At 40.7% G+C, this 19,123-nt stretch overlaps 1 protein-coding gene across 1 annotated transcript in view; it reads left to right on the top strand.

The window, feature by feature from the left end:
- Saxo1 (stabilizer of axonemal microtubules 1) overlaps positions 1–15,194 on the top strand; it is a 28,048-nt gene extending 12,854 nt beyond the window's left edge. Inside the window, exons 3-4 of the mRNA XM_027950611.2 lie at positions 2,079–2,281; positions 14,191–15,194. Of these exons, the coding sequence (XP_027806412.2) occupies positions 2,079–2,281; positions 14,191–15,194 (1,207 nt within the window). The remainder of the gene's footprint in view (positions 1–2,078; positions 2,282–14,190) is intronic.
- Positions 15,195–19,123: the final 3,929 nt, after the last annotated feature.

The following is a 19,123-nucleotide window of genomic DNA, read 5'->3' as shown; positions in this document are numbered from 1 at the left end:
AGTGAATCAAACTTTAGATTTAAAAAATTGTTCTCTCTTCGGAAGTGGATAACTTCTCCCCTCAACACCCATAACTGTTTGCCTCAGTTATAGCTGATCAGTGGGTTCAACCATAGGTGCACATTTACAAAGGGACTTGAATTTTGTACTGAAGTAGACTGACAATTTCTTTCCCTAAATGTGGCGAGCAAGGATTTTACTGCATCTGCTTTTGTCTTTGAGAAGCCAACTTTGGGATAGTCTGCGGGCTGGTGAGCTCATTCAATAGCATTCATTTGCTCTTTTCCTGAGGAAGCACAGGAGCTAGGGGCAGTGAGTGTGCTTCAATTGTCAGAGAGCCTGGCACTCTTGAGTGAAGGTTCTTGCAGTATCTTGAGAAGAGGCAGTTGCTTCATTGGTAGGAGTAACAGCAGAAGAAGATGCCATGGCCTTGAGCTTGGGGCTTAGCTGTGGCAGGACCCTGCCTGGAAAGCATTCCAGGGTTGACTTGGTCAGCAGGGCTCTGCACTGCATCCTGGGCCTCTGGCTTTGTTCTTGCCTTTGGTATCTCCTGATATGTTTTGGAAGTGAAGATGTCTATGGGCTTGAGTAACCATGATTGAGCATGGGTTTATGATGGTTTAGGGACATATGGTTTCAGGTTGCCTTGAAACCCCACTGCCTCCTTTCTGAGAGCTCAACTTTCCTTGGGGACATTCCCTTCAGAACATAAAATTTTGCACAAAAAGTTAACTTTCCAGTTAATTGGTTTTTGGTCTTTTCTATCTATTTCTGCAGCCTAAAGCCTTACCCTCCTAATTTCCTGCTGCCATTGATTCAGCACTGAACAGACTCCAGGGTGAGGTACTTGTTCACAGGAATGTTAGAAGTATGGAGCTGACCCTTGGCTTCTCATTCTCATTTAGTGGATTCCTTCCATAAGCCCACATATACACAGTCAGCTCTAGAGGCTCCGGTCACTCAGCCTCCCATTGATATTTGCCAATAGCAAACCCCTGGGAAGGCAGCCCAGGCTGCAGGCCCTGTATCTGCCACTAAGATATATTTTAAGATCTACCCTGAGAGTAGTATGCTTCAGCTCAACTGAAGCATCTCCCATTTCCCGCTTTGGACCCCTGGAGAGGCTAATTCTCCTGCTTCCTAACTCCCTCCTCCCATCCATCCAAGCATTCTCAGGACCTGGTTTGGGTTTATTGACAACCCTGTGTATAATTCATGCAAGACAGGTTACAGCAGAGCGTGTTACCTTTGCTAGTCAAGCATGGCTTAGTAATGCTGCTCCAGATTTTGGCCGGGAAGTAGGTTTTATTGGTGTTTGGGCCTAATGTTTTCCTGTCCGGAAACCTTCCCCTTCCCTTGGTGGGGCTGTTCTGGCAAGCACCATCAGGGAAAAATCTACCTTCCCCTTGTCCAGTTGGATGAATGGGTTCCAGGGAAAAGCAGTCTGTTGTATAAAACAGAAGTCCCTGGAGGGGGCAGGGACATTAGTATTGAGAAGCAGGAAGCTGATACTATTTTGGTGGGCAGCACAAACCCAAGCTAAGATGGGTGTTTCCAGGGTGGCTCCTGGTGGTGGTGTAGGTGGCACCTGAGTGTTTTATAACTGTGTAATGCTTTGAGAAGGAACTTCTTTTCATTTAGTGAAAACCATCCTGCTTTTTGATCCTACTGTTTTCTTACCCTCTAAATAACAGGGGCACCAGATAGCAAAGAAACAAAAGATGTAAGGTCTCTGATTCTTGTACTTTTTTCCTTTCTGCATTTTCTATACGGTCAAGTAGAGGAAGGAGACAAATTTTGGCAGGAGGAGCTATTGGGATCACAGAGATAAATGTACCTGGCCAATAGTAGATTCTGGGGCTATGAGGGAAGTAGGTCAAGGATGATATCCAGGAGCCTGGCTTGGGTGAGAAGGGATTGGAGGTGCCTCTCTTCAAAGTGGGTGATTGAGGAGAAGTTGCTTAGACAGAGTAGGAAAATACTTCTCAGAAGATGTTTATAGAGGTGGGTTAAATGGAGGAAAAACAGCCTTATTCCAAGGCAACAAAGACAATGAACTTTACTCATTTTCCTTCCAGGAGAGATTATGGGCCTCACAAAATGGCACCAGTGAAAATCTACAAGCCTGAACCATTCATCCCAAGTGGAGAGAATATGGATTTACTCACAACTTATAAACAAGATTATAATCCCTACCCTCTCTGTCGAGTGGACCCCATCAAACCTCGGGACAGCAAATATCCATGTGGTGACAAGATGGAATGCCTGCCTACTTATAAAGGTGGGGGAGTGACGGAGGAACATGGTGGGGAAGGGTAGGCTGAGATTGTGTGCAGGGTGGGAAACATGTTCTATATACAGTCCTCTTAGAGCAAGGATCACCAAACCACTTCCTGTGGATCAAATCTGGCCAACGGCCTGATTTTGTGTATCTGGAGAGTTAAAAATGATTTTAAAGTTTTTAAATGATTGGGAAAATATCAGAAGCTTATTATTATTCAGGAAGTATGAAAATTGTCTGACATTCAGAGATCAATGTTCCTAAGTGTATTTTATTGGCACACAGCCATACTCATTCACACATCATCTATTGGCTACTTTTGTGCTGTAGTGGCAAAATTGAGCATTCATGACAGAGACCGTGCAGGCTGCAGGGCTTTATAGAAATTATTTGCTAACCCCTGCCTTAGCTTGTTGTCTAAATCCTACAATGGGGAAGCATTTCAAATTTAAGTTGAGTTGAGTTCTACTACTGATTGACCAATGGTTTCATTCATCCACTTAATGTTAACATGTAATATACCTACAGAAAAATGTCTGAATCATGATTACATAGACTAGTGAATTTTTAACTGGATAAAAATCAGTCCCCAGGGGCTTGGGTTGTGGCTCAGTGGTAGAGTGCATATCTAGCATGTGTGAGGCACTGGGTTCGATCCTTGGCACCACATAAAAATAAATAAACAAATAAAGGTATAAAGAAAAAAAAATCTGTAACTCAAAACTAATTTTAAAAAAAGCCCCCAGATTAAGAAATGTCACATGACTGCTCCTTCCTTTCAGTTACCTCCCTAACCAGAATGTAACCATTATGCTAGCTTTTAGCATCTTAAATTATTTTTAATCTTATATTAATGGGATTAGTTCATTTAAAAAATATATTCTTATTTTTAAATTTATACATAATAATTTATGGGGCTTCTGAAAGACATAGTATAATGTTCAAATCAGGGAGAACATAGCTATTTTCTCAAACATATATCGTTTCTTTGTGGTGAAATCATTCAAAATCCTGTTTTCTAGCTTTTTTTGAAATATATAAACATGTTTTATCAAGTATCTGTTACATACCAGGCATGGTCCTAGGAAGCATAATGACCTGCCCTTGACCTCCTTGTCTAGTAGGAGAGACAATATGTGGAGACTTGTGTATTGTGCCAGAGTGTAACAAGTCACTCACACTGTGGAGCATAGTTACAAAGACTGAAACCAGGGAACAGAGGCCAGGTTTGTAATTAGTAACTTTCATGTGTATGAGGTACAGTGTCGCCCTGGCAAGGCATTCTAAACATGAAATGTTTGTGGACCTCTAAAGGACTGTGACAGATTGCTTTTATTTGGTCAAGATGAGCATTTAAGCTGGTGGAGGTGAGGAGGCTGGGGGAGTATAAGAATCTTCCTAAAGGAGTCCTAAATCTCATCCGACAGGACCCCACATGTAGTTGATTTCTCTGCTTCTTTCACGAGCTGAGTTTCGGGGCTAGACTGTCATGAACCTCTTTGACAACCTGACTGTCCCCATACTTTTTTTTTTTTTTTTGGTACCAGGGATTGAACTCGGGCACTTGACCACTGAGCTACATCTCCATCTCTGTTTTGCATTTTTAAAATTTAGAGACAGAGTCTTTTTGAGTTGCTTAGTGCCTTGCTTTTGCTGAGGCTGGCTTTGAACTTGGGATCCTCCTGTCTGTCTCCTGAGGTGTTGGGATTATAGGTGAGTGCCACTGCACCCGGCTCTCATACTTATCTCTAATGCCTTCCTCCACCTTCTGTCATGCTGCATTCTGCATGTTATCATAGCCTGAAATTACCCTACCTCTGAAGCCTCTGTGCATCCCAATAGCCTGTCCTGACCAGTTGTTTTATTCACCTTCACTGTGACAGAACTTGGCTTTTCTGGGACCTCTAGTCTGTTGATGGCTCAACCTTTCTCTCTCACCATAGCCCCTATTGGGTCTGTCATTCCTTGTGTAGTGACATCTTTTAGCTGGTGGCTGAAATGGACACTCTTAGAGGCCTTTTCAAACTGCCTCCAACATGCCAGCTACATGTGTGACAGGTGCCCTGCACTCCCTTGTCTTGTAACTCATTGTACAGTCTTGTTTTAAGTAACATGTGTCTCCTTAGCCAGACTGTAAGCACTAAGGTGGCAGGGATCTCTTCTTTGCTTTCTTGGTGAATTATCCCCTCATAGTAGATGCCATAGTAGGTGCTTTATAAAGGAGTTAATACAGCTAGGTATGGGGTGGTGTGCCTCTTGCCTCTACAGGGTATGATATTCTCTTTTTTTATTCAGAGCTTACAGGAAGACAGAAATGGAACACCACTGAGTAGGTGGGATGGAGGAATGAAACTGGAGCAAGTGCTTCCCTCCAGAGGGGAGGGGGTGAGGCATGCTGATAGGGCAGGTCTGAATACAAACTCTCCTCTATGCCCTCTTTATGGGTTCCCATGGTGTGTTAGTCTTGGTGTATGTTATGGTTTAGATGTGAGGTGACCCCAAAAGCTCATGTGTGAGACAATGCAAGAAGGTCTAGAGAAGAAATGATTGGGTTATGAGAGCTTTAACCCAGTCAGTGAATTAATCCCCTCATGGGATTGACTAAGTGGTAACCGTGGCTAAGGAGGTAGGTCATGGGGAACGTGCCCTTGGGGTATATATTTTGTATCTGATGAGTGGAGTCACTCTTTCTGCTTCCTGATCTTCTGTGAGCCACTTTCCTCTGCCATACTCTTCCACCATGATGTTCAGCCTCACCTCAAACCCAGAAGAACAGACCCAGCTGTCTATGGACTGAGACCTCTGAAACCGTGAGCCCCCACATAAACTTTTCCTCCTCTTCAATTGTTCTGGTCAGGTATTTTAGTCACAGTAATGACAAGGCTGACTAAAATAGTATAGCTAGAGGCTTGTCAGAGACCTGCCTGCTCAGTTCAGTTCTGTCTCCTCCACCTGGCCCTAGGTGCAGGGAGAGGTCTGGGAACAAGAACTACTCCTCGCTTGCTGTAGGAGTTAGCAAGAACAGGGTAGGTGTAATGGCGTCGCTCAAGTCTTCTGTAACTCACGTTACTCCTTCTCAGCAAACTACTCAGCCCTCAAAATAAACACCCCACACACTCTCACAGAACCAACCCTTGCTCATGCTTTAATCTCTTCTGTCTCCAGTTTTCCCACGTTCTTCCCTGTTTCTATGATATTACATCTCAGTCTGCTCTCTGAAAACCAGAGAAAAGTATTCCGCTGCTGGAACCAAATCATGGATGACATTTCCTTACTGCTAAAGTAAAAATTGAGAAAATACAATTTTCTTTGTTTCTCTTAAACTTCTGATAACCTGTTAATTGCTTGCTTACTTAAACAGAGTTAAAAAAAAAAAGTAGCAGTCCAAAGTAGACTGCTCAGGAGCAGGCATGCATAGAGGGGCAAAGTTTTTGTTCTGGGTTCGTAGGAACTTGAGTTTGGATTTCATAGTCTTCCTCTAAAATTTGGATTTTAAAACAGATCCGTATATAGCTAAAGGAAACATATTTGTAGTTAGATTTGACTCATAGGTGCTAGTTTGCAACCTATATTTCTTAATGGTTTGTTTTAAATAAGACTATGTTAGTCTGTTTGCACTGTTATAACAATAAATCTGAAACTGGTAACTTATAAATCGTAGAATTTTTACCCCTCACAATTCTAGAAGCGGGGAAGTTCAAGATTAAGATTAGCAGGTTAAGGCCTGGTCTCTGCTTCCATATGGCATCTTGTTGCTGTGTTAGCACATGGTAAATGGTGAAAGGGAGAAAAAAAAAGGGCTTACACCAATTCCCTCTAACCTTGTTATAAGGTAATAATCCACTCACGAGGAAGAGCTCTCATGACTTATTCATTTCCCCAAAGGCCCCACCTCTTAATACTACAATGGGGATTAAGTTTCAAAACATGAATTTTGGTGGACATTTAGAGCATAGCAAATAGTTTCATTAATTTGATTGGTTCATTTGTTCCATTATTGCCCCATGATATCATGGCTTCCAAAACTAGGTCTTAAATGCCCAATATCTGTCTTCCCAGCACTTAGAACAGGGAATGGAGTTCAAAGGTTTATAATAAAGGAGTAAATGGTTCTGAACTACTGTTTGCACAGGCTGTAGGTGACAGTGTGTGGCAATAGATACACACATATTCTTACCCATCCAATTACCTGATAGGTCCTGGTGAGGGGCAGGATGAATTTGGGGAAGGACATGACCTTATACTGCTCTTGGGTCAGTCCTGAAGCACTTTATGTATGTATGAGGGTCCTTACTCCTGTCTTAGCTTTTGGTGATCGCCCCTTGGATGACTTATTTCTTGTGAAAATTTGCTGCCTTAGTAAGTCCCATAACAACCTTAATGTTTTATGGCCATATATCGATTCTCTTTCCAAAGGAAGGAGGGAAAAACCAAAGATCAAGGTCATTAAATATGTATATTTCAATGGGTGCTATCTATATTTTGTCTATATGTTCTGTTTACATTAGTAAGCAGAAAAATATTCAAGCTTTTCCGTTTCTATTCATGACCAGCACCTTTTCTGGGGTCTAGAAAACCACCAATAAAATATGCTTCAGCAGCATTTGGTTGTAATTTGTGACATTTCCAAAACACTGTGCAATTGGAAAGATTGAGAGTGTAATTACTGATGCTCAGCTTTAGGTTTAGCTAAGTTTTTTTAAAGACACATTATTGCATGGAATCCCTTTTAAAGAGGTTCCTGCCAATTACCGACACGACACTCTGGCCCCGAAGGGCTTTCCTGGCGTGTGAATAGTTTGTCATGTGGAATTCAGAGGTTTTCAGGGCCTTGTGGAGGTTTTTTTTTTTTCTTTTTTTCTGATGTGTGTAATAAATGCTGGGTGGAGGAAGTTAGGCTGAATAATAATGTGGTTTAAACTATATTATTGGGTATCAGGAATCACATGAAGCAACTTTGAGCTTAGGAACTTGTTTTCTTAACACCTCATCCATCACAGAAGAAGGCCAGCAAAGCCCTGTCCCACTTAACCCCTGAGGCCCTGTGCAGGTATCTACAGGTAGATGCCCCATTTCATTGAGGCTTGAAGTCTGGGGTGGAACATGTGGTTTATATTCAGCAAGATGGTTCACTGTAAGGTCCCCTAATGCTTTCAAGATGCTGATAGAGCCATTAATGGCTTTTGGAGAAAGATTAGATTTTCAATTAAAATGAAGTCAATTTTGAATAAATAGTTGGTAGTATTACTGGCCTAAAGTAAACTTAAGAATGTGCCCGGGGGTGGGAATGTCAGGAGTTCTGGAATGGTGGAGTAAGAAGCTTGGCAAATCCTCTCCTCCAAAAAACAATGATAAAATTAGGCAAAGTGGTAAAAAAGCAAGACTCTGGAAATCAACCAAAGTTATATGACAAATGGAGGGTACTTCTTTAAGAGGAACTATTGTACCTTGGTTATGAGCAGTGGGCAACTGTGAGTGTTGTCCTGGAGCTGCTTCTGTCCTCCCACCTTCCTCCTCCCATTGCGTGTTGGGGGCAGTCCTGTCTAGGCAGGCTAGGCTGTGACAAATAATAGCTCTGCTGCCAGTGAGGTCTAAATTGACTTGGAATAGTGCACACCAAAAGGTTTTGATAAAAAAAAATAGTAGTGATCTCAGTGGGAAAATATCAGAGAAGACAAATTCTGCAAGTCTTCTGAGGTTTGCAGTACTAATTGTGGCAAGAAACAGATAAACAGACAAGCTAGAAATATATCAGGGAGATCCAGAGAATGAGGTAAACACAGTGGGCCTTGATAACTCACACATATTCCTAGTGGTGTGAAAGGCTGTGTATAGGGGCAAGGCTGTGAGCAGGCTCCAGAGAGATCAACCTCTGCACTAGGCTTGTGCAGAGGAGACACAAGAAATTTCAGCAGAAAACAGAAGCCATTTCAGACATATAAGATGTCTGATCTTTGACTATGTTCTCTACCCACACATAGATACATTGGCAAATGGTGGAAGCTTTACTGGCTTGAGGTGCTTAATTATAACTTTTGATTAATCATTGGCTGACTGCTAAACTACGCTAATACAGGGTGAAGCCAGATTATAAAATAAAAAGAATTGAAAAATGAGCAAAAATATCAGTAACCACAAACTGCAGGGGGGAGATAAGACTATAAAATTAGTGCACATATTTCCCTAAACATAAACAAAAACAGCTCTAATGGAGGGGTTAGAATTAAGAGTTGCTGCAGCATTTTATGTAAGTCATTAACAAAAAGTTAGGCAACGTGAACAGAAAGGAGAAAGTCCAATCCATGCATAGGGGAAAGAAAGCTGTCAATAGAAATGATCTCCGAGGGAACCCAGATGTTGGACCTAGAAAACAAATATTGAACAAATTTATTCAAAGAACAGCAGGAAGCCATATTTAAAGAAATGAAGAAAGTATGACAACAATTACTCATCAAATGGAGAATATCAATAAAAGGAAATAATAATTTATGAATATCTGGAATTGGACAATAACCAAAACAAAAAAGCATTACAGGAGCTCAACAGCAGATTTGAGCTGGCAGAAGAAAGAATCAGTATAAATGAAGATAGATCAATATAAATGATCCAATCTGAAGAACAGAGAATAATAAAAGTGAACAGAAAATCAGAGACTTGTGGGCTACCATCAAGTCTATCAACATACTCATAATAGGAATCCCAAATGGAGAAGAAAAGGGCATAAAAATGTTTGAAGGATTAGTTGCTGAAATTCCTCAATAAAAATGAAAAAATATTTATCTCTACATCCAAGACATATTATCCAAATAGAATCAACAGAGGTACACACTCACATTAGAGTTAAACTGTTGAAAGACAAAGATTTGGAAAATAACGAAGAGAAATACCTCATCCTATACAGGGTAAGGACATCAAGAGTCACAGATTCTCTTCAAAAAGAAAATGGAAGACTGAACAGAGTTGGTTGACTTATTTGAACTACTAAAAGAAAATAGGTCATGAATTTTATATCCAGTGATACTATGCTTCAAAAATGAGGCAAAACAAAGATACCTTCAGAAAAAGAAAGCTGATTTCCCTTATGAGAGATACTAAGGGAAATCCTCGGGTTGAAAGGAAATGATACAGATAGTAAAATAAATCTACACAAAGAAAGTTGCTTGTAAATGTAACTAGGTAAATGTTTATTTTTAATTTAAAAAAGCAATTATAGAGAAAACTAAAGCTGTGGGGTTTGTTTTAGGAATTCAAGGTTGATATAACATCAGATAATCAATGTAATATATCATATTAATAAAGTAACAGACAAAAGCCAGATGGTTGATAGAAAATATTTGGCAAGATCTCATATCCATAAAAGCTCTCAAAAATCTAGGAATAGAAGAGAACTTCCTTAGCCTGATGAAGAGCATTAACAAGATATTCTTTTTATTTTTAAATTCTTTTTGGTTGACAGAGTATATTTTGACATATTTATGCAAACATGGAGTATATCTTATTCTAATTAGGATCCCAGTCTTGTGGTTGTACATGATGTGGAGATTCACTGTGATGTATTTATGTACATAGGAGTGTTAAGTCAAATTAATTCCATTGTCCCCCCCCCCCCCATTCCTGTTCCCCTACTTCTCCTCCCATTCTCCCCATCCCACCCAACCCATGGACCTCCATTCCTCTCCTCTCACCCATTTTTTTGTGTTAGCATTCACATATCAAGAGAACATTTGACCTTTGGTTTTTTTGGGATTGGCTTATTTTGCTTAGCATGATAGTCTCCAGATTCATCTATTTTCTGGCAAATGTCATTAAGTTATTCTTTTTTCTATGGCTGAGTAATATTCTATGGAACAGTTTCTTTGTCCATTCGTCTGTTGAAGGGTACCTACGTTGGTTCCATAGCTTAGCTATTGTGAATTGAACTGTTATAAACATTAATGTGACTTTATAACTATAGTATGTTGATTTTTAAGTCTTTTGGGTATATACCAAGAAATAGGATGACTGGATCAAATGGTAGTTCCATTCCAAGTTTTCTAAGGAATCTCTGTACTACTTTCCAGGGTGGTTGCACCAATTTGCAGTCCCACCAGCCATGTATGATTATACCCTTTCCCCACATCCTTGCCAACATTTATTATTACTTGTATTTTTTTTTAGTTGTAGTTGGACATTTGTTTATTTTTATGTGGTGTTGAGGACTGAACTCAGTGCCTCCCATATACTAGACAAGCACTCTACCGCTGAGCCACAACCCTAGCCCTGTTACTTGTATTCTTGATTGGTACTCTTGATTGTTGCCATTCTAACTGGAGTGAAATGAAATCTCAATATAATTTTAATTTGCATTTCTAATTGCTAGGATGTTGAACACTTTTTCACATATTTTTTTTTACCATTTGTATTTCTACTGTGAAGTGTCTGTTCAGTTCCTTAGCCTGTTTATTTATTGACCCAGCTATTGCACTCCTCAGTTTATATCCAAAGGACTTAAAATCAGCATACTACAGTGACACAGTCACATCAATGTTCATAGCAACTTGATTCACAGTAGCTAAACTATGGAGTCAACCTAGATGCCCTTCAACAGATGAATGGATAAAGAAAATGTGGTATAATACACAATGGAATATTACTCAGCCTTAAAGAAGAGTGAAATTATGGCATTTGCAGGTAAATGGTTGGAGCTGGAGAATATCATGCTAAGTGAAATAAGTTAATCCCAGAAAACCAAAGGCTGATTTTTTTCTCTGATATGTGGATACTAATTCACAATAAGGGGGAAGGCTAGGGAAGAATAGAGGTACTTTGGATCAGGCAGAGGAGAGTGAAGGGGGCGGTATGGAGGTAGGAAGAATTGTAGAATGAATTAGACGTTATTATCCTACGTACATGTATGACTATGAGACCAATGTGATTCTACATCATGTACAACCAGAAGAATGAGAAGTTATACTCCATATATGTATTATGTGTCAAAATGTATTGTACTGTCATGTATAACAAATTAGAACAAATAAAATGTGAAAAAAGATAAGTAAAAAAAATCAATGCAAGATTTGTACTATGAAAATTACCAGAGTGCAGAGAAAAATAAAATCTAAGTAAGGGGTGAAACATTCTGTGTTCATGGAATGGGAGGATTCAATATTGTTCAAATGGAGTTTCTTCAAAATTGATCTATAGATTCAAAGCAATCCCTATCAAAATACCAGGAGCCTCTTTTTATAAAAAAGAAATTGGCAAGGTAATTCTATACTTTATATATAAAATTTAAATAAATGTTTTTGGAAAATAAAAATGAAGTTGAAGAACTTATTCTTCCCAATTTTAAAGCTTCACTATAAAGCTGCAGTAATTAAGACAATGTGATACTGACATAAAGACAGGTGTAAATGACAATATGACTGGGTTGAGAATACACAAATAAACCCTCAAATTTATTGTCATTTTTTCTCAACAATGACTGGGCATTTCAGTATGGAAGAGGATACTCTTTTTAGATAAATGATGAGACAGAGATCCACATGCAAAAAGATGAACTTTAGACCTTTATATCATGCCATACTCAAAAATTAAAGGGTCAAGGGCTAGGATTTTGCTTAGTGGTGCTGTACTTGTCTAGCATTCATCATGCCCAAGGGTCCATCCCCACTACTGGGGGATGGGGAGGAAACAGAAGGACCAAAGACCTACATGTAACAGTTAAAACAGAAAATCTCTAATATCTTGGGTTAGGAAAAGGTTTCTTAGATGGTATATTTTATGTTATGCAAATTATTCTCAATAAAGTTGTTGAAAATATACCTGTGGACTTCACTACCATTAACTGTATACATCCAATGCTCCTGGGTAGCTGCATTTGTTCTAAACCTTTGTAAAGCTGTAAGAGGATTCCCCGTGGATTCAGAGGGCTCACCAGGTTCACATGGGCTACCTCAGGCCTGGTAATTTATGAGCAAAATGGGGCAATGTAGGCCATGGCTGTGAGCCAAATATTATGAAAAGAAAGGCAGCAAGAGTGGAGGTGGTTGAATTGAGTGCCTACTATTGGATTTTTCTCACCTGGACTTTTAGTCCTGGAGCAGCCCTGAAGGTCTATGTGATAAAGTCATTTTAATCCCCTGCAGAGATGCTCGATCGAGGACAGTGTCTCCTTCTCAAGATTGTGTGGCCATTTCTCACTGGATTTTCTTTGGGTCCAGGCCTCCTTTATTTTGGCCATTATAGCCCCACAGCAGAGGTTTTTCTTGAGATGGATATCTCCTAGTATAGCTGGATAATCTTTCCCATTAAAAACAAAAAAAAAAACAAACATTTTGAAATTCTCCTGCAAACCTTCCCTGATTATTAGTTTCTTAATTTTTACTTAGAAATATGGTGCCCCTAACTTGATGTAGGCTGTCAGAAGAGCATGAGTTTGGAGTCAAGTGTACGGCTTAAATTCCTTTTTTTTGGTTTTTGTTGTGTAATAATTGTATAGAATAGTGACTGTCATTGTGACATATTTGTATATGCATATAGTAATAATTTGATCAATTTCATTCCCCAGTACCTTCCCTTTCCTTCCTCTCCTCTCCCTCTCCTGGTTCTCCTCTTCTACTTTACTGATCTCTCTGCTATTTACATGAGAATCCCCCCTTCCTCTCCTTTTCCTGGCTCTAGCTACCACATATGAAAGAAATCATATGACCTTTGATTTTATGAGTTTGGCTTATTTTGCTTACCATGACGCTCCCATTTGTATCCATTTTTCTGCAAATGACACAATTTCATTCTTTATGGCTGAATAAGTCTCCATATATACATATCTCATATTTTCTTTATCCATTTACCTTTTGTTGAACACCTAAATTGATTTTATGGCTTGGCTATTGTGAATTGTGCTGCTACAAACATGGGCATGTGTGTATCTTTGTAGTATGCTAATCTTAATTCTTTTGGACAGATACCAAGGAGTGGTAGGGCTGGATCACATGGTAGTTCCATTCCAGGTCTTTAAAAAAAATTTTTGGTTGTGAATGGACCTTTATTTATTTCAATGCGGTGCTGAGAATCAAATCCAGTTCCTCACACATGCTAGGCAAGTGCTCTATCCCTGAGCCACAACCCCAGCCCCCCATTCCAAGTCTTTTGAGGAACCTCTATACTTATAATTCCACAGTGGCTGTACTGATTTACATTCCCACCAACAGTACATGAGAGTTCCCTTCTCCCTGAACCTTCACCAGCATTTATTGTTGTGTATTCTTAGTGGAGTGAGATAACCTAACTCTCAGTATATTTTTGATTTGCATTTCCTTAATGCCAGAGAGGTTTGACAATTTTTAAAATTCCAATTTTTAACTCATTAGCCATGTGACTTTTTGGCAAGTTTCTCAGCTTCTCTGAGCTTTGCTTTTGGAAATCAGTAAAGTGGGGACAATCATACTCAGTATAAAGGGTTATTGTGAAGACGAAACAAAAATCACATTTGGAAAGGCTGGAACACACTGGACTGGCTCATAGTCAGCGTTCTTTGTTAAATCAGGTTGGAGTGGGTCAGAGGATGGGTTCTGGATCTGGATTTTAATCTGTGATTTTAAATTTCTAGCTAAGTGAACTGGGACAAATTCTTTAATTCCTCTGTGCCTCAATTTCTGCATCTATAAAATAGGTATTTTGTTAGTGCCCATTTATTAGGGATGTTATGAAGACTTTCTATTTTTTGCAGTACTGGGGACTGAACCAACTTGCTTGCTAGTCAAGTGCTTAGTCAGGTGCTCTACCACTGAGCTACCTCTCCAGCTCTGACTGTCTTGTCTGAGAAAATACCTCTTTGGAAATGGGCTTATCACTTTGAGGCCTTTTAGACTACATGCAAGTTGGGGGACCTGATTTATTATTAATTACCTCTTCTGCTTTAATTTCAGCTGATTATTTACCTTGGAACCAACCAAGACGGGAGCTACTTCGTCCAGAACACAAACGCTGGCTGGAATCCACCAAATTTGACAGCAGAACCACACACCAGGATGACTACTCCATGAAGGGCCTCGTGACCACCAGGAGCTGTAAACCCCCAGCCATGCCCAACCTTTGTAACATCCCCTTGGAGGACCTGACCAACTACAAGATGAGCTATGTGGCACACCCTGTGGAGAAGTGCTTTGTGCACGAGGCAGAGAAGTTTAGACCCTGTGAAATCCCCTTCGAGAGCCTCACCACACACAAAGAGTCCTACCGAGGCCTACTAGGGGAGCCTGCCAAGAGCTCGAAGCCTCCAGCCAGGCTACCGGGGACAGACACACCATTCTCGAACACCACCGAGTTTCGAGATAAGTACCAAGCTTGGCCAACGCCCCAGTTATTCTCCAAAGCTCCAGTTGCTTTTGTCCCTCCTGAAGAGAAGATGGATCTTCTGACAACAGTACAAGCCCATTACACAGACCCTAAGGGTGCCCCTGCTCAGTCCTGCCGACCGGTGCTCCCGATTAAGAAGAGCTTCCGTTTCGAAGGCTCTACTACCACCAAGGACGACTATAAGCAGTGGGACAGCAAACGCACAGAAATGGCCAAGCCCATCCCCCACCTGGGCTTTCCCACAGAGCCCTTGGACTGTCTGACCACCTTTCGGGCCCACTATGTGCCCCATCCACCTATCAGTACCAAAAGCTGTAAGCCCCCTTGGTCTGGCCCTCGAGCAAATATTCCTTTGGAGGGCCAGACCACCTATTCCATCAGCTTCACTCCCAAGGAAATGTGCAAGTGCCCAGCTGCATACCCTGAGCCCCCTGGTTACATCTTTGAGGAGGTGGATGCTCTGGGGCACAGGTTGTATAGGCCAGTTTCTAGGCCAGGCTCTCGGAGGAGCAGCTATCTTTCTGGAGGTGATGCAGAAAACCCTAACCAGATGGATTTGGCAGTGTCAGCCTGATTTTGAAAAAAAATTATTTAGAAATTGCACAATACTTTTAAAAGCAAACTATTGAGAATTATTCCTTGGACAAAAACCAAATTCCCCAAAATGGGGGGAAAAAAAAGAAAGAAAAACAGAACAAAAACCTACTTCAGGACACTTGAATAAATTGAGAATCACTGACTCAAGGAAAATGACATTTAATCACTAACTATCCTCTCTTAATGCTCCCTTTACCGTCTCCCCCCCACCCCTCAGGTCCCTTACCTTGTACTCATGAAATCAAAGGTGGTCTCAGGTTTTTCTCTGACTCCAGATGTAGTTTATTATTTTAATCATTGTATGAATTGACATAATGATCAATCCTTGTCAAGTCTGAAATGTCAAAGAATAAATTTTATTTTGGGGGGAATGTATCTGTAGGTCATGTGTTCACCCTCCTGGGTTGTCCATGCAGAGAACAGTCTGTATTCCTTGGGATCTTTGGGGAGATTTTATACTACACTACCTGAGATTTCCCAGTACTGGTGGGGTTTCCATAGGCCTAGTCTGTTGTCTTGTTTTGAGTCCTCTCTGCCCAGGGTCGCTTCACAGGCATCTTTCTACCTCTTTCCTCCCTGACATATGAGCAAGAATAGTGCTATCTGATGGGTTGCAGGTCTGGTCTCTTTAGTCATGGATATAGAGGGAGTCACAGGACCTGTGTTCATGGACCTGCCAAACCTCTTCCTATCCCCAAACCAATGCAGGCTTTAATTCCAGGGGCAGGAGAAAAAACAAGAACCCTGAGCAATCAGGCAGGTGGGAACTCGCCCCTGGGCTATGAACAGAAGCTGTGGGCTCTTCTAGATGCTTAGAGCCTGGAACAGATTGCCCCAAGCTGTACTTCTTTCTAGGAATTCCAAGCCTGCTTATTCTAAAATGACAGCTGTGATTAGATCTGTGACAAAGCTTAACATAGCGATGACCAGGCCTTGACTTGGAGATTTCGTTCTCCGGTCCCAGGTTTTCCCAAATTTGATTTCAAGGCCAAGTAATTTGGATTTTTGTTGAGCAGAATTGAGGAAGGAAATTGCTCAAGGGGACTCCTTGCTAGGGTCAGATGGATTTATGGGTTGGGAAGAAGCTCACACAACACAGAGGGACACAAACCAACACCTGGCACACTTAATCTCTCTTGAATTCGTAGAATCCTAAAATTATGGTACTAGGGAACTTGGGAACAGTGTGGAGAAGGTGAGATTTCAGCCAAACTTTAGAGACTTGGGTTTCCTCTCAGGGTCTAGTTCTTGGTTGGGGAACCTGGGGCTCAGTCTGTCCATAGCTCCCTCCTACATGGCCTAGGCTATACAAGTCCCCACTTCTTGTATCTTCACCATGAGCTTCGTTTGCATCCCTGGGTTGAGATCTACATAATTTAACCCTAACCCTTGGTTATATGGGATCTAGATACCTGTCCTTATGGGATAGGGAGGCTCAGAGTGGTCAAACACCTTCTCTAAGGCCATAGAACTCAGAGTGGCAGACCCAACATTGGAATCCAAGTCTTCTGACTCCATCATATCTGCTTTCTGATGGTGCAGACACCTGCCATCTTCTGTCTCTCAGATAGCTTCTGGCTCCACAAACCATGCCAAACCTTGCAGCCAAGCTTACCAGAGTCCACTAAGCAGATGGAGAACACCAATGAAGGTAGGTTTTGCTATTTTTTTTTCATAATTTTTTTAAATCAGAGAAATATTAGGCTTGATTTGGAAAGCCTAATAGTGCCAAAAAGCTTTTGCAAATGCAATAATCTTTATGTGCCAGCTCCTCCACCCTTTGTGATGATTACTTCCCCAGAGAGAACAATTTTAAATTTTTGTTTTATCTGTTTTTGCTAATACTTTCCTTCATGTTCCTAAAAATTATGCATATATGGCTACTTGCTGATTCATCAATTTTAGACATGTTCTGCTTTGGTAGATTAGGATTTTTAATTCTTGTTCACTCTCCTTTATTCTCTTCCTTCTCAGTATAGGTATGTATCAGTGTTTGGTAAAATCAAGAATAATAAGCTTTTCTAATATTTCTGTTAGGGAAGAAGCTGAAGAGTGGGATTGACTTGGCTAAGACATGCAGAGCCCTGTTGGAAAGAAGGATTTCCTGTGAGCCCTGTCTTTGTGATATTTTGGGAAAGACTTGCTGGTCACCTCCATGGTGACTATAGGTGGGATGAGCCACCCAGGGCATTCTTGCCTTGCCTCCTTCCCTTGGCATTAAAAACTAAACCCCCATTTTTTTGCTTCTGAATTAAAATATCCTTAATATTATGAAAGTGGTTGATACAAGTAAAAAATTCAGAAAACATATAATAAAGAAGAATATAAATAGCTATTATGGAGACTAGTGCAACATAGTACTAAAGGCATACATGGTCTCTGGAGTCCAGCGACCTGGGATTGCCTCTTGTCCTTGACTGAGTCACATTATTTAACATGTGGAAATATGGATAATGGCAGTATTGGTCACACAGTTTTGTTGTTTGGATTGATAGATTATACATGGATCAGTTAATCTTGGCTCATGGTTAATACTCACAAAGTGCAGGTTGGGGTGAAGATTGCTGAGTTCTGACTGGTGGAATCTACTTAGGATTTCTTTGGTTAGTATATACAAATGTGCAGGTAAGAGGTCCTGCTCAGGTTTTTTATTTTGTACATTTTACAAAGTGAAATACTTTTTCCCATATTGCTAAGTTACTTTTTAGTTGTTTTGAGTTAGAGCTGCTAACTGCTCTCCTTGGAAATTTGGTTTTAGAAAGAGGGAAAAAAGAGCTGAGCAGATGGTTTTTCCTTCCTGCTCTGATCAGAGCAGCTTCTTCTTAATTTGTATGTCCATGTTGAGTTTGTTGGAAAAATATTCTGCCATTAAAGCATGTGTGTGTGTGTGTGTGTGTGTGTACACGTGTGCGTGTGCACAATGTTCTAATACCTCATAGAATCCTCTTCAAATCCTGGTGATAGAAGGCTTTATACACATTGTTTTCTCTTAAAACTATGTCCATACTTATTTTTACTATATATTTTTCACTTGTGAGCATGAAGTGGGAGCTCATTCACTTATGTAACCTAGGGTTCCTGAAGCATAGGTATGCTAAAAAAAAACATTATTAGTGATCAAAGATAGAAAAGGTTTATGACTGTGAAGAAAATATTCACTAGTACAGAATTCAGGAGGTTCTTGGGGATGATGTTCTGGGGAGGAAAATTGGGTAGAGCTTTCAGAGCTGAAAGATGGCAAACTCTGTCAGAGGAAAGCAGTCTCCAAGTGAGGCTGAGTGGCAGGAGATGGTGGACTTTACTGGTGCGGAAGCCTTGGGATGGCTGGAAGTGGTCTGCTGGTTTAGGGGATGTGGTATCTGCTTGGGTGTGAGATCCCTCATGGGATGGTGATGTCGGCTTACTGCAGGCTGTGGGCAGGTCTGCCACCAGGTGAGCAGGCTAAGAAGTTAGAGCAGAGTTTATTCTGTGGCTCAGAGTATAGTGGGCCCACCTCCAGGTTGAAGATCCTGGTATTTTGCCCTCAGTTTTAGGGGATCAAGAACTTGTTTCCCAACTCCTCTCCTAATTAAACTTTATGATAGCACTCAGAATAGCTTCAAGAACTCTCCATTCTATTGTTTTTGCATCATTTTCTCTTTTTGAAGATAAGCTTTCTTTAATGGTCTGGCTTCATGCTTTTGGGCCAACCAGTGATGGGAGGCAGAGGAAGATGTATCCATTGCTAGTGATTCCCTTGTGTAGTTCACCATTTGTCACTTCACCCTCCTTGATGCTTAGAATTTCAAATCTTAAGTCCCTGTTGGGTTCTGTCTTGAAGACCTGCTGCCTCTCAGCTCCTACTCTCTTGCCACCGGTCTCTTCTAGGCTATGGCTTCTTCTATATGTGCCAGTCAGTCCTCCATC

This window comes from Marmota flaviventris, chromosome 13, assembly GCF_047511675.1.
Source record: "Marmota flaviventris isolate mMarFla1 chromosome 13, mMarFla1.hap1, whole genome shotgun sequence".
Classification (NCBI taxonomy): domain Eukaryota; kingdom Metazoa; phylum Chordata; class Mammalia; order Rodentia; family Sciuridae; genus Marmota; species Marmota flaviventris.
Note: the sequence above shows the minus strand (reverse complement) of the source record. Positions and strands in the feature narration are given on the sequence as shown.